We start from the raw sequence: 14,855 nt of genomic DNA on the forward strand, positions 1-14,855 counted from the left end.
CTCAAGAAGAAGATAAAAATGTACAATTTAGGCCCCATTAGGACCCCTCCTCACCCCCCCCCCCCCCTGGGTCCCAAGGGGGGCACCCCTGATTCTGCCATGAACAAACTTGAAACTACAGTCATCAATGTACTAACTCATAGTATTAACTTAGCTCTATCACTTCTGGTTCTAGAGAAGAAGCTTTTTACAGATTCCTTAATTTTGGGGGGTTTGGGCCCCCCTGGGGGCCCCCTGGGTGGGGCATGGTGCCCATTTTAACAAATTGAGTTCCTAACCCCCTAGGGATGCTACCTGCCAAGTTTGATGAAAATCGGTCATGGGGTTTTCAAGAAGAAGATGAAAATGTAAAAAGTTTACGCACGACGCACGACGGACGACGGACGACGGACGACGGACGACGGACGACGGACGACGGACGACGCACGACGCACGACGCACGACGGACGCCGGACGAAGGGCGATCGCAATAGCTCACTTGAGCCTTTGGCTCAGGTGAGCTAAAAATCATATGGAGGCCAGATTTCTAATAATTGAATATAATTTCTGAAAATTGTTCAATGTTGCTTTTTTCCACACTTCTTGTAGCCTCTCTTGATCACAAGAAAATAGCTTCAGTTTTTGTACCGAATAAATTTCTGTTCAGACCTGAAACCCTGGGGTATGGTACATGATGTACATGTTGTACATGTACATGTTGTACGATGTATGTGAACAAATGTACTAACTAGAGTACTGGCACAGTCTGTTGGTTAACCTTGCTCAAGTCGACCTTGCATTAAGTTGAATAATCACCCTAGTCAAAGGTCTTTTCAAGTCCTCTTCTCTTTATATTCTATCAATTTTTATCCCTTTAAGTCAAATTTTCTCTAAGTCGAAGCTATTTCTTCAGTGCAAACAGATTCGACTCAGGTGAGGTTGACTACAATGTGTATAATGTCCGATGGTCAATTCAAAACATGTACACTGTACTACAAACAGGCAGGCCCTACATGATATTGGTTGATGCATGGAGGAGATGTACACTGTACAGTATGGTGTCAGCTGTTTTAATGCTCTGTCCCAAGGAATAATTTCCATAATGCAACTCATAATGCACACAGGCCTCTAGGGAATAAGATAAGGGAGTGTTCTGATAGAATAGCCATAGGATAGATCACTGGTACAAAGTCATGCAGTACCATTATACAACAAAGCTCTATATTACATGTGGTGTCAGTAACCATGACTTGAAATACAGATCTACGGGCTGTATTTATGCAAGATCTTTACACTCCTGCACCCTAAAAAGTCACGACTATTAAGGTAAACTATTATCCTTTAATGTGATACCATCACTATTAATAATCATTCAAGCTTTATCATCAGCACTCTTTACACTTGCCATAGTGATCAGAATCTTTAATATAGACCAGTTCACTATAAAGTAGTCATTACCATACTCAAATTGTATGCATGTTATCATAACAATGGTGGTTGCCCCTAACAACCAGAAAGCTTGCCTGTGGTTTGCCCAACATAGCATCAACTTATAATGCATGTAAACTGGATTCCAGGTATCATAGTTCTGATAGGTGCAATGAACTATAAAATGTACAGCAGTTAGTGGCCATGTCCTCTGGGATAATCTATGCATAGATTTGAATGCATAATTGTATTGATAGTAAGGTCAGTATTGATATAGAAAACATGCTCAAGTCATCATCACTGCTAGTTTATTACAATTTTTCAATTCTTTGTCCACAAGTAAGATTATACAAAATCCTTATCAATGCTATGGTTTTAATGACATGATATGATCACTGCAAAAATTGAATTTGCTATCAACTCATCATGACCACCACAACCCCATCTGTATCCCTTTTGATGCTACTGACAATCTGTCAGCATACACGATTGTACATTATCATTGGCTTACTAAGATGGTACAATTGTAACACTAAAATGGTTTCAAACTGCTCTCACATGCCAGACAACATTATCACTACAATCTGGAAATGTAATACATTCACCACGATGCAATGTATGTTGAGATTACTCACAGCTGACGCATTGCATATTACATAATTTAAATCCCTTGGTGATAACCATCTTTTATCAGTTCTTCATAAAGCTTGGCAAGCAAATTAAAAAGATGAGGACCTTGTACTGTGGTGATACTCAAAGCCATGTAAAACATCTTGTATTTTTGTACACAACACACTGGAGGAGTATTCAACAAGTGATGAATTGTACATGATACATTTCTTCATAGAGACTCAACAAACACTGCATTTCATAAAGAAGAATCTGACATGTTTAGAACTGAATCTTCGCCAGGTTGCAGGCTCTTTTTGATTGCAGCCACAATCACATCGATTCGACACACACAAGACACGATCTGGGACAACTCACCAGCATTCTATGCAAACAAAGCGTTTCACGCTCACGCACTCACCTTCTCCGTTTCATGGACGTTGCATCGGCACGAGAGCTAGACCATTGTCAGACTTCAGGGTGGAGGACAAAATAACAGAAAACGGTGTTGGAGACACAGGTCAGATGGAGGTACAGAATCGCACAAAAAGTCCCGCCAAATCCTCTCCTATTTTGAGATCCCCTCCTGCGCATGAAGACATACAACAAAGAGGTTATTAGTACAAAGGAATGGAGACAAACGATACACGGTGAAGGGCACCGGTGGAACAACTGGCCGGTGGTGTTCGGGTGGGGGGGGGGGGGGGGGGGGGAAACCACACCATAATGAGCTTACTCAGATGTTTAATTGCCAAATACTACACACACGCACACAAACAGTGTGTGTGTGTGTGTGTGTATAGTGTGTTTGTGTGTGACCCACACACCTCCACGTACACAGTTATACACTTGTATATACATGCATTTTGCATAACACAAAAACATAAACACTGATTTCACCTCTTTAGGTTCCTCACCCTTCGCTGAAAGGATTTGTTCTCATGCAAATAGCGGCACGTGCTGCGACAATTGCGAGTGATTGTGCTATAGCCCAAAATAACCTGGGTACCCCAACACCAGATCAATGTATTTCATTTATTCTTTTTCCAAGGCATCACAGCACTCTTGGTTATCGTCATGAGAAATCTTTTGTGTTTTCACAATCTGTGCTATTAATAACAATGCACACTAAACTTTTGCATTCATTGGACTCTTTCTCTAGTGGTAAAAAAAGAAAGAAAAGAAAATAGAATCATAACCCTGAGTAAATAGAAAACTTGTTTTTCAGTTGAACACCTGCAATGTTACACATGACAACCCAAAGTGGAATGAACTCCAAAGAAATGTCAATCAAACCTCAAATGAAAGACAATAAAGACAACCTACAAGTAAGTTATGGTCACATGAACCATATTAATGTGCATTCCATTCTCTTTCAAAGGCATTCACAATAGTTATAGTTATCTTTTTGACAAATATTTTATGCACACCATCATGACCTACAGCATAGTTTTCACAATCTTTGTCACCACAACAATGGTTGAATGTCATGATAACAATGAACACTAAACTCCTGCACGAACCCAGAGCTACCAAGTCTCACACGTTCTGCGTGAGACTCAAGCATTTAGGGGCCGTCTCACGATCTCACGCATGGCACCCATTTTTCTCACGCATCAGGCGAAGTCTGTAACTTGGGCCTATAATAATGAGCATAGCTCAAAAGATTTAAGTGATGGTTGCAATTGAAGGTACATTTCCCTTTTGTCTTTCAAAATAAGTAAAAAATGGACATTTAAGTATGCACCTGATCGCACCATTAAGAGCTACAAATTGAAAAAGCTCCCTACCGTAGGAGGCCACAGGAGGGGAAAACCCCTCCCACACCCTCGCTCGCTGGCACATTCGCACGCCGAAATGCCGAGTGATGCCGAGTCATGAAAATCTCACTCATAAAAATTTTTTGAACTTGGCATCCCTGCGAACCATTTCTCAAAAGGTTTAGAAAAGAACAAGATATTGAAGGAGTAACCCTGAGATGATGGAAAATATGTTTTTAGTTGAACTCCTCTACACATGACGAACCAAAGTGTCCAAGAAACATCAATCACAGATTGAAAGACAGACAATAAAGATGATTTGAGTCATGGTTGTATGATCCTGAGGTTTGTTTCATCAAAGTCTTGTGAGAGACTTTTTGCTCAAAGGACACGCTTATGACAGACTTTATGAAACGGATTTGAAAGTAATGTGTAGCTACAAATGATCGACTTTGGCCATTCTGAATTTTATGTAACGACTTTTACATGATGACTTCATGAAATGGACCCCAGGGGGTGTTTCATAAAGCTGTTCTTAAAGTTACGAATGAAAGAACGACTGGAACACATTCTGATGTGCTATACTTATCAGAATTTCAATAATTCAGAACAAGAACTGATCACCAGTCATTCTTAAATTTACATGTAGCCTAAGAACAGCTTTATGAAACACCCCCAGGTGTATTTGTTTTCTTTGAAAGGCATCACATTATTATTTCAAGAAATATTCTGTGCATGACTCTAGTGACCTACAGGGAGGCTTTCACAATCTTTGCCATCACAGCAATGTTGGAATACCGTACATCTCCAAAAAAATTACAATGGGACCCTCCGCAATGATAACTTGAGATATAGTGAATCAATCCAAATATAATTTCAGGGTATAAAACTATAACTCATTGCCCACATCTTACAGACAACCCCATTTGATTTGCTTCAGTGGTCAAAGAGAAATAAGGAGTTTTGTAGAGCATGTCAGGAATCTCTTCCCTCCAAGTTTTGTCCATTATCTTTACACATTGATATGCAGTTCCAAGAGCATCCAAGTGCTTTATCTTGGAAGAATCTTTGAAGAATGTGACCCATGACATGCTTTACAACAATCCACATTTTCTGCAAAATAGAGATAAGATGTTATACTTCAAGACCCTAAAGTAGCATTTAAACAGTTAAATCACATTGGGAGTTATCAATGTAAAAATCTGATTGTAATTTTTTTGCGGGACATACTGCATTGTGAAAACAATGCACATTGAATTTCAACAATGACAGTTTCTCCAATGTTTCAAGAAAAAAGAAAAGAGTGAAAAACCCTGAGTTGATGGTAAATATGTTTGCAGTTGAACACCTCTCGTGTTATAACATGTGTGAAAAACCCTGAGTTGATGTTAAATATGTTTGCAGTTGAACATCTCTCGTGTTATAACACGTGATAAACCAAGGTGTCCAAGAAATGTCAATCAAAAATCAAAAGAAAGCCCTCAGGGATGACTTTCGTCATGGTTGTGCCATCCAGGTGTATTTATTCTCTTTCAAAGACATCACGTTATCATTTTGAGAAATATTTTGTGCACACCTTAGATTAGTGACCTACAATGTACAGGGAAGATTTAACAATCTGCACCATTAGTAGGACAATGTGTGAATGTCGCAATAACATTGCACAATGACCTCCTCCGTGGAATTTTCTCTCATGGTACGAATTTTAAATGATAAAATGAACAACCCTGAGTTAAGGGAAAATATTTTTTTCAGTTTAACACCTCTAATATGACATATGACAAAGCAAGGTGTCTATGGAATGCCAATCAAAAATGAAATGAAAGAAAATAAAGATAGCTTCAGTATTATGATCCAGGTGTTATCTGTTTTTGTTCTTTTTTTTTTCAAAGGCACATGTTTTCATTTTAAGAAATATTTTGCACTCACCCTAGTGACTGAAGTTTTCAAAATCTGCACCATCACAGCAGTGTATAGTAATGTAATGCACAAAGTACCTTCTACATGGAATGTTTCTCCAATGGTAAAACAAATCAGAGAGAAAGAAAACAGAATATTCCTGAATAAATTTTTTAAAAACTTGTTTTCAGTTGAACGCCTCTAATGTTACACATGATGAAACATGTTGTGAATGCCAAAGAACTGGCCATGAAAATTAAAGATAAAGACAATAAAGATGACCTAATGTTATGGTCTATGAACTGGGTGCATTTATTCTCATTCAAAGGCATTTCATTGTTTTTTTTTATTTGACAAAATATCTTTTTGTACACTTACAAACTGTCAATGACCTGAAGGGAGGTTTTCACAATCAGTGCTATCGTGGCAATGTACGGTGTATGAAAGTCACGATAACAATACACACTGAACTTCTGCATGGAATTTTCCTACGACTTTAAAATAAAATGTCAAATGAATCGTATCCATGAGTGAAAAGATCGGCTGTTTTTCAGTTGAACACCTCTAATGTTACACATGACAAACCAAAGAGTTGTGAACTCCATCAAGATGCCAATCAAAAGTCAAAAGAAAGACACTGAAGATGGCTCCAACAGTTGTAGTCAAATGTAGCCAAAACAAGTACTTTTTTACAGTAATAGCAGGCACTTTTGTGGTTTCATAAAGTTGAGTACATGATTCAGTGTACACCACTCAAGATTTTAACTGAATAGATTTATAAAATTTTCTAATATATCTTGAAAGTACAAAGAAACCTGTTCCACCAGTCAAGCACTTCTTTCACAACCAATTTATCAAACATCATTAAATCTTTGAAATAACACCATACCAATCATAACAAATGTTTGATTGTAAGTGAAGTTAAGTTTACATGCTGCAGTATTTTATGAATTTTTGGCTAGATATTTGTGAAGTTTGTGTCAGTCCCAGACTCATGCAACAAGTTCTCAGCTTTATTATAACAGGGTGTTCAGACACATTTTTTTTTTACTAGAACGGTATTTATACTGTAGCTATATGATGAATTTACACGTCTGAACACTGACTAACGAAACAACATACACTGTATAATAAACAACGGTCAGAGCATCGTTTCGAACTAGAACTCGATAACGAATCAGCAATCCATGGTGTCCATTGTGCGTCTGAACGTATGGCAATCATAACGGTATAACTTGGTGGGGCTTAATGGGAGTGCGCACGAAAGGTGACCCCATACACATGTAGCTGTCACTCATGACCATTTGATGACAGCATGCGCAGTGGGAAAATGCACATTATCTATACAATGTTTTCCAGAACAGTCAAGATTAGCGTCTGAACGGTCTGTCGGCTATACGATGATTCTACGTTGTTTCTCTTAACATAGAGTTTGGTATCACTGGCTTGCATCTGAACAGGGGATTCGTTGCCAATCTGATGGATTTGAGCAAGTGTTCAATCATTAAGTATGAATTGATGCGCAGTTTTTCCAAACACACACAGTGTCACAGATTGAACCATTGTTTTGATTTGCCTCCCTTGTCAAAACAAACCAGTCTCTTCTTTCCCTGGGTCACCACAAGAGCTGACCCCCAAAAAAGAGCCATTGTGTCTCATTCATAGCTTTTTAACATAGACAGCTACCACCGCAATGTTATTTTCTTCTCCTCTAGTGCAAATACAGAATCATTCTGCACACAAATACTGAAGTAAACTGCAATTTCTATCCTTGCTTTCACACGTACTGAGAGTGCTTAATTTGAATGCTGAATTACAAACAGGATTGCAACTAAAACTTGAATCATTGTTCCTTTCATACGAATGGGGAAGGCTTTGCAGATTCTGCAGGGTTGAATTTTAGAGTGAGAAGAGGTTTGGCTTCCTTCTTAGTTCCCATCAATCACTCTTGAGCCGTAAGAAGCACACACTTTGACTGCAGTGTGAGCGTTTGAGGAATGCAGTCTTTCTTTGGAAGTGGCTGAAAGGTCATCGTAAGCTCCGCCCCCCAAAACACAATTGGAGGTCAATTTACGCTCACTCGTTTCGCTGCTTACATTTGTAATTCTGGTGAATGTGATTGGAAAGCAGCTCCACCTTGACCGTCATTTGAAATACGATTGGAATTACGATTCAAGTCACCCTCCACGATTCCAGTTTGCACTCACATGGCAAGAATACTTAATTTGAAACAAGATTCTAGCGATGCCGCATTACAATCATGTTCAAATTTTAAAAGCACTCTCATTTACATGTGAAAGCTAGATGAGTCCAAGTCTATCAATGGCTAGATCAGTCTAGTGCCACAATCAGAATCTTGTGGCTGAGGACTCAATGTAAAGTTAGGAGATCTGTTGCCAAAGTAGCTATAAATTGGAATTCATAGCTCTGACCATTTAATTGACATTATAAAATGGGTTCAAGAATGTAGCCAATAGGAAGCGCTGAAATGAGTCACGTGTGCTTTGGTTATTCTAGTCCCATTGCACTGCGTGTTAAATCCTATTGCCGATCGTCTGTGCGCGCGGCGGCTCCTTTGAATTGCATGCATATGCGCTGTCAATCCTGTAAACAACTTCTAGTTCAGGCTGCCTGCCGGCCGGCCTTTCTTCCCTTGTGCATAACATGTGTGGCGTACGTATACTCTTATACGTACAGTACAGTAGACCAAGCATTGTGGGACCGGACGCGTACATGGAGTCACTTTGAAGGGCAAATCCAACGATTTAGCAGGTTAATTCTCACGCCGTTTTCAAAGTATGTTGCCTAGTAGGCCTATATGAGGAGTCTATATCAAGTCTAGTTTAAGGTAAAGGGTGCATATTCTATGTAAAATAAGTAAGTTTTCATGCGGGAACTTAAGTGTCCGGAAACCCAACCTCCCGTCAAATATACAATGTGCGGGATTTCCGAGTGCGACGTGCGTAAATGTTTGGAACGAACATCTTCGGACATCTTGACCCACAAAGGTACGGTACGTGAAAAACGCTGTTAGTTTTCGAATTTTCGACTCATTTTATAAAACAAATGATGCACAGGATTATTTCGTGGCGTTAGTGGAGGCGTATAGCTCACTCTCGGGTATTTACAATGTAGTGCAACATACACTCGGCTTCGCCTCGTGCATGTTTCACAATTGATACCCTCGAGTGCACTATACGCCTTCACTAACGCACTCTATCCTGTGCATCATTTGTATAGTAATCAATGGGCAGATAACATCATTACAACAGAACTAAAAGGGTATTTATAGCACAAAGCCATAACCACTATGAAATGAAACAAATAGGATTCATAAGTATGAAAAGTGGAAAAAGAATGGAAAAGTATTAAAAATTGTGATGACACTTAGGGAATAAACCCCTTTTTACAGATTTTTTTTTTCTTCAAAATTTTACCATTCATGTCATAATCTGAAGTTTCGTAGAAAGGTTCTGAATCTGCCAAGAAATATTGTGGCATTACAGAAGTTTTCAAGAGAAAATGATATTTGAGGTGGAGCTGGGGTCGGGAACAATATTTTCCAAGTGCGCCATGCTGAAGGTGAAATAAAAGAAAAGTAAATATTATGCACAGTGTATCATATTCAAGGCTACTGAAGAATGAGTGTATTGCATGAATGACTCTATAGCCCTTTTTATACTTGTGTTTCTTAACCCCGTACTTTCTCTGACCCAGGACTATCGTTAGTCCCGTACTAATTTTTTCAGCTTTTTACACACGCCAATAAGTCCCGTACTAAGCTCTTGTCCGGGGCTAAGGAGAAAATTGACCTTTTGACACTCGTATTTCTATTAAGTCCGGTACTTTCCAAACCACATGAATATTTATGATTACGCTGTGCACTGTACACGTACACGCACGCACCGGCAGCACTTGATTATCTCGTTTCTCATTGGTCAGTGGGGGTCGGACTTTGTCTCCGTCGCTTAGCCCCGGATTATTTTTTTGTTCTGTTTACACTCGCTTGCTTGGCACCTCAATTGCGGGGTTAGCACTGCAATTGCGGTGCTAACCCTGCTATTTTGCAGGGCCAGATAGTACCGGACTATCGGTGGGGCTAGCCCACTTTGGCAAAAACAAGTGTAAACAGAAAGTGGGCTAAGGAAAGTCCGGTACCAACGGTGGGGCTAAGCCCCCCCCCCCCCCCCCCTAGCCCCACCGTTGGTACGGGACTAAGGAAAAATTTGCAAGTGTGAAAAGCCCTGTAACCGCTTGCTCTGTAAATGGTCTGTTTTTCTCTTCAGGGAATTCTCTTTTCCCCTATTCAGAGTATCTGAAAAAAAGGTATCATCAAATGGAGAAAAAAAATATCTTTTCAATGATACTGCACTTGTTACATTTTTAACAAAACATATTTTTAAAGATATCATTTAGATCATCACATTACTTTCTTTACTTTTCATTAACTTTAATTCCAAGTATCTCAAGCTGATAAAAATGAATAAATCTGTTTATTGCATTGTAACACTCTCCATTTGTTAGTATTTCCAAATCCTTTCTACAAAATTAAATCTTCCCAGAGGTCCATTAATCTTACATTCATAAACTTTGCAGGATCAACATTAAATTTCACTATGTATCATACTAGAATTTCGTCATGATTTCATTAGATCTTTTCGCTCTCTGTGTAATTCCTCAAGTGTTCTAATTTCAAACTGTACGCTTTCTACAGTATGCCTGTAGAAGGATGAAGCAAGTTCCTTGGAAGTCTTTCCTTCCATGCTCCATATTTGCCTGGCATAGATTGTTGAAGTACCTATGTACAGTGTACTGGTTATTTTCTCATCAAAAACAAGGTACAATGTACATGGGTACCACATTGGGTATCTTAAAGCAGACAATCAAATTGATTGGTTGTCTGCAAGTCTAAGGATTCCCTCACCGCTTTTCACATATTTTTCCAGTGATAGAAATCTATGTGACATTAAATCACAAAATTGCATAGTCAGTATCTCAGATACCATGTAGCAGTTCATATTGATATTCAAGCACTTTTTTGCTTAGAACTCCACGTTACAAATTAACATAATGGTAGTCACTCACACCTTTCAGCATGGTTCTTCTTCAACTACTCATGAGGTGCCTCAGTCATTTAGTACCATCCTGATTAATGAGGTACACTCAAAGGATTTGCAAGGAATTACAACTCAGTGGAGCAGAGTCTACTTTTATTCTGTCCATTGGGCCAAAGCAGGCATGATTCACAGAGGCCTGACAGTGCATCCCATCATGCTTAAACCACTGATTCCACGACCCATATCATCATACGAACAAGCTATACTAATTTGTATGTGTATTATTACTCATCACTGGGTGACAAAGATAGCCCCCTCTTTACGTCCACAGATGTACACTTGTAGCCTTGCATCCAGGCTGTGTACATGCCCTATTCCCTAATTGTAACCATGGTCAGCGAAGTCTCACGCCCCGTACAGTACTTTGCAGTCCCCCAAAACACAGCACAACCTGTGGAGGTCTTGCCATGTTAAATGTAGTACCTACATGTATAAGACACCTGGGACTCTAAACCAAAATGGCGCAGAGTGCAAGCCCAAGTCTGGAATGGGTCGGAGGTAAATGTGCCAGACAGCTTAGCACAAGTCTGAGGTAACCTCCACAAGTTGTCTAATAAGCTGCTAATAAAGCTCTGTAACCCATTACACCAAGATTCTTTAAAATCCCATAGACCAGGTACCCACAGGCAACATATTTCAAAGAAGTACAATAATTGTACACCTGCATTTGAGAAATTAATCTCTCCCTTAAATCTCTAACTAGCTGCATAATTTATGTAATTATTGTTTTTTACACTGCAACACGAAAATTGATTTCAATTGCAAGCGTTCACACAGGCCAAAGAAAATCACTTGGCTGCAATGAAGCACTTTGAATCTTCAGAGTGCGCATGACTAAACAGTGACCAGAGCACAACCCTGGGCAGCTGAGTGTGCAAAGTTTGTGTAGACAGCTGCATTATGGGCTTATAAAAATTGACAGTTTCGTCACGCGCTATTCACACATGCTACACTGGGCAAATTAACGCAAGAGAAAAAAAAAAGTAAGGCTGGACTGATTGTCCATTGCAATATCATAAGCATGAATAATAATTTTTTGGTGTTTTTTTTTTCTTTTTTGCATTCACTGTGAAAATGGAATTTCCAAATCATTCATTTTAGGTGTGTGTGAATGAACCTCTGGACTGTGCTGGGTGCAAATGCAACCCCCCCCCCCCCCCCCCCAAGAATGAAAGGTCCACTTTTTCAAAAGGTAATATCACTGTAATTGTAAGTCTCATCACATATTCACTACCTCAACATCGTTACAGTGTCTGTAACTGAAAAATTGTTTTAATAATAACTGAAATGCCTTTGTGATCCAGTACGCTGATGCCATGGATGCATCAGTCATGACCCGAACACTGTTTTCACATTTAACCTCACTTCCGCACAAACTAGAGAAGATGAGGGTCCAGCCTCTCCTGGAATTTCCTGGGATTTTCTGGGGGATCACTCCTCCCTTGATTTTTAAAGAACTTTCTACATAACCTCATTTTTATCAGTGACTTTTTTTAGCATTTTGATAGATTTTGCATTTAAGCAAACCTGCTAAAAAGGTTTAAAAGCAAACATAAAAAAAAAAAAAAACTGACCAAAAATTGTCCAGATATTCCACCAAAAGCATGCACCAAATCACTGACTTTTATTTCTGAAAATGCCAGAAGCTCCCTCATGGGGGAGAAGGGATACACCCTTGCCCCTTCTCTCCACTTCCATAAGTGCAGATCAAGTGGTGACAGATGATTAGCTATTCACTTTGCATCTATAGCTGAATAAGTTAGTTTTCTTATTCATTTTAACTCATAAAATAGCATAATTCTACCAATTTCAAAATTGTACAGGCTCCCTCGTGTGGGAGGTAGCCAGTATGTCTACCCCTGAAGGAGGATTAAGAGATGAAAATAAAATGATTTAGCCATTCATATTGTTTCTAAATAGTTATTTTCTTACTTTTTGATTGAAAATTTGCAGACATTCTGCTTAAGTGTGCACCAGCCATTACAAAAGCTCCTTTGTGTATAGGAGGGAGAGACACCTTCCTCCCTCTTCGGTCCACCCTCTGCTCTACATATAGGATGCATGTAATATGCAATTTATCAAAATACCATGAATTAGCCACTCACAACATCTTTGAATATATGTTTTACTTTTTCTACCTTCGTGTTTTAAAAAAATTTCAAATTTTCCACAAAAGTGTGCGCCTACAACATGTAATCCCTCAATAATAATAATAATAAACTGTCCTTGTATAGCGCATATCACATTCAGGGAGAAGTCTCTATGCACTTTAAGAATGAAACAATACAAGTAAAGGAAGTAAGGTGAAAATGGGACAGGTAAGTAAACAATAGAAAATTAAGATTATATACAATAAGCTGACACTGAGAAACACTGATGGCCATGAGCCTTATCATTGCAAAAATAAATGTGTTTTCAACATTCTTCTAAATGAATCAATTGTTTCAGCATCTTTGATTTTATCAGGCAGACTATTCCATAATTCCAATTTCAATTCTAGAAGTGAAAAAGTTCTCTCATTTCTAAATTTAAATCCAAGGGACACCCCCTCCTACCCCTTCCCCTCCTACCCCCTTCCCCTTTGGCCCACCTCCAGAAACTTTTCCCAGTAGACCGTAGTTATGGGTAAACTCAGCTTAGCGGGTAAACTCAGCCCCTAGCGCGCACATAATGCAAGTGGCTGAGTTTACCTATTCATAACTATGGTACTGTAAAGATCAACGCATGCATGCACAAGCAAATCAAGAGGTGGCAATATGATTTAGCCATTGCCATTCACACTGTCACATTGAATATTCTTTTTCATATCTTTTTACATGAAAATTTTGTGTTCCATCAAAACTAAACACTGGAGCTACCACTGACCCTTGTAAATCCCCTCCCATCACATTGGGCTGCAGTGATCAAAGATAATGCCCAAAGGTACGACTAGCAACTTCTTGACCTATCCGCCCGCTATGCACGCCCCCTCTCTTACAAAGTCCTTCTTAATGTTAAGTCCTGGCAACGCAACAGGGTTTGCGCTTCAATGATTATCATTAGTTTGTTTGTGGAACATAGTGGTAAAGACATGTTTCTAATTGTTTAGCATTTTAACACTGGTTAAAAAGAAAATGTAATGTGATAAGACTACAATGGCATTGGCAGTCATCAATCTCGATTTAGTCTCGCAAGAATGAATGACATTCATCACAAAAGAATTATTCTCATGTCAGTCATGATTGTCATTGTAATAGAACCAGATCAAAAAATGAAAGCAATACCAACAAAAGACAAAATTTACAATGGTGTGTACGAGATGTCGGCATGCAAACAGCGAACTGACATCAACAGTGGAATTGGCTTAGCTTCACACTCGTTTACTTTGCAATCGTGCTGCTCCAAAACACAAAGAAAGCCTGCCTGCCTGCCTGGTCGTCGGCCAGGCTCATTCATTCACACAACACACGGAATAGGGTTTGCAGACAATGATTTCAGCATCGCAGAAACCATAGCAAGTCCTCCCAAGAACATTGAAGAATCTATCAAATTCGGATTAAATCGTGTAAAAGAGAGAAAACTTACTGCAATAGTTACACTAGCGCCGATAAAGATTCAAAGAACTGCAGCTCGTTCATCCATTCCTGCAGCAAGTTGATTATTGTGTTGAGACCGAAACATCCTTTGTCAAAAAATTCCTAGGTCTCTTTATTACGCGATACTACTGCTTACATTACATACGCCCTCGCATCGCAGCAAGCTTTCAGCCGCCGAGAGTTATGGGAGGTCAGTGCAGTGAGATATCACACGGAAGAAGCAGAGCTGTAGACAGAGCTCAGCGAGTTTTCTGTGTCCGAACGTCGCTGACCAGAAAGTGGAGACGAGGTTGCGCTACGAATCGTGCCATGAATTTTCCCATGCATACACACACTGCACACACACACACAGAGCCATATAGCCCCCAAGGCATGTCCATACCATTACATGTACAATTGTGTTTTCATCCTGCGAGAAAGTCACCGCCCTCCATATAGTAGGCCTATACAGGTTGTACTAATAATAAAACTCTCCAAAAATACAGAAA

The 14,855-nt window shown here is 39.4% G+C and overlaps 1 protein-coding gene across 1 annotated transcript in view; it reads right to left on the bottom strand.

The window, feature by feature from the left end:
• The window catches only part of LOC139733956 (kelch-like protein 2), a 39,417-nt gene extending 24,949 nt beyond the window's left edge, over nt 1-14,468 (bottom strand). Inside the window, exons 1-2 of the mRNA XM_071644769.1 lie at nt 14,357-14,468; nt 2,438-2,602 (exon numbers count right to left, since the gene is read on the bottom strand). Of these exons, the coding sequence (XP_071500870.1) occupies nt 2,438-2,451 (14 nt within the window). The 5' untranslated portion in view covers nt 2,452-2,602; nt 14,357-14,468. The remainder of the gene's footprint in view (nt 1-2,437; nt 2,603-14,356) is intronic.
• Nucleotides 14,469-14,855: the final 387 nt, after the last annotated feature.

The sequence above is a fragment of the Diadema antillarum genome, unplaced genomic scaffold, assembly GCF_040938485.1.
Source record: "Diadema antillarum isolate AM-2024a unplaced genomic scaffold, OU_Dant_1.0 seq00000507_RagTag, whole genome shotgun sequence".
In the NCBI taxonomy this organism is placed as follows: Eukaryota; Metazoa; Echinodermata; class Echinoidea; order Diadematoida; family Diadematidae; genus Diadema; species Diadema antillarum.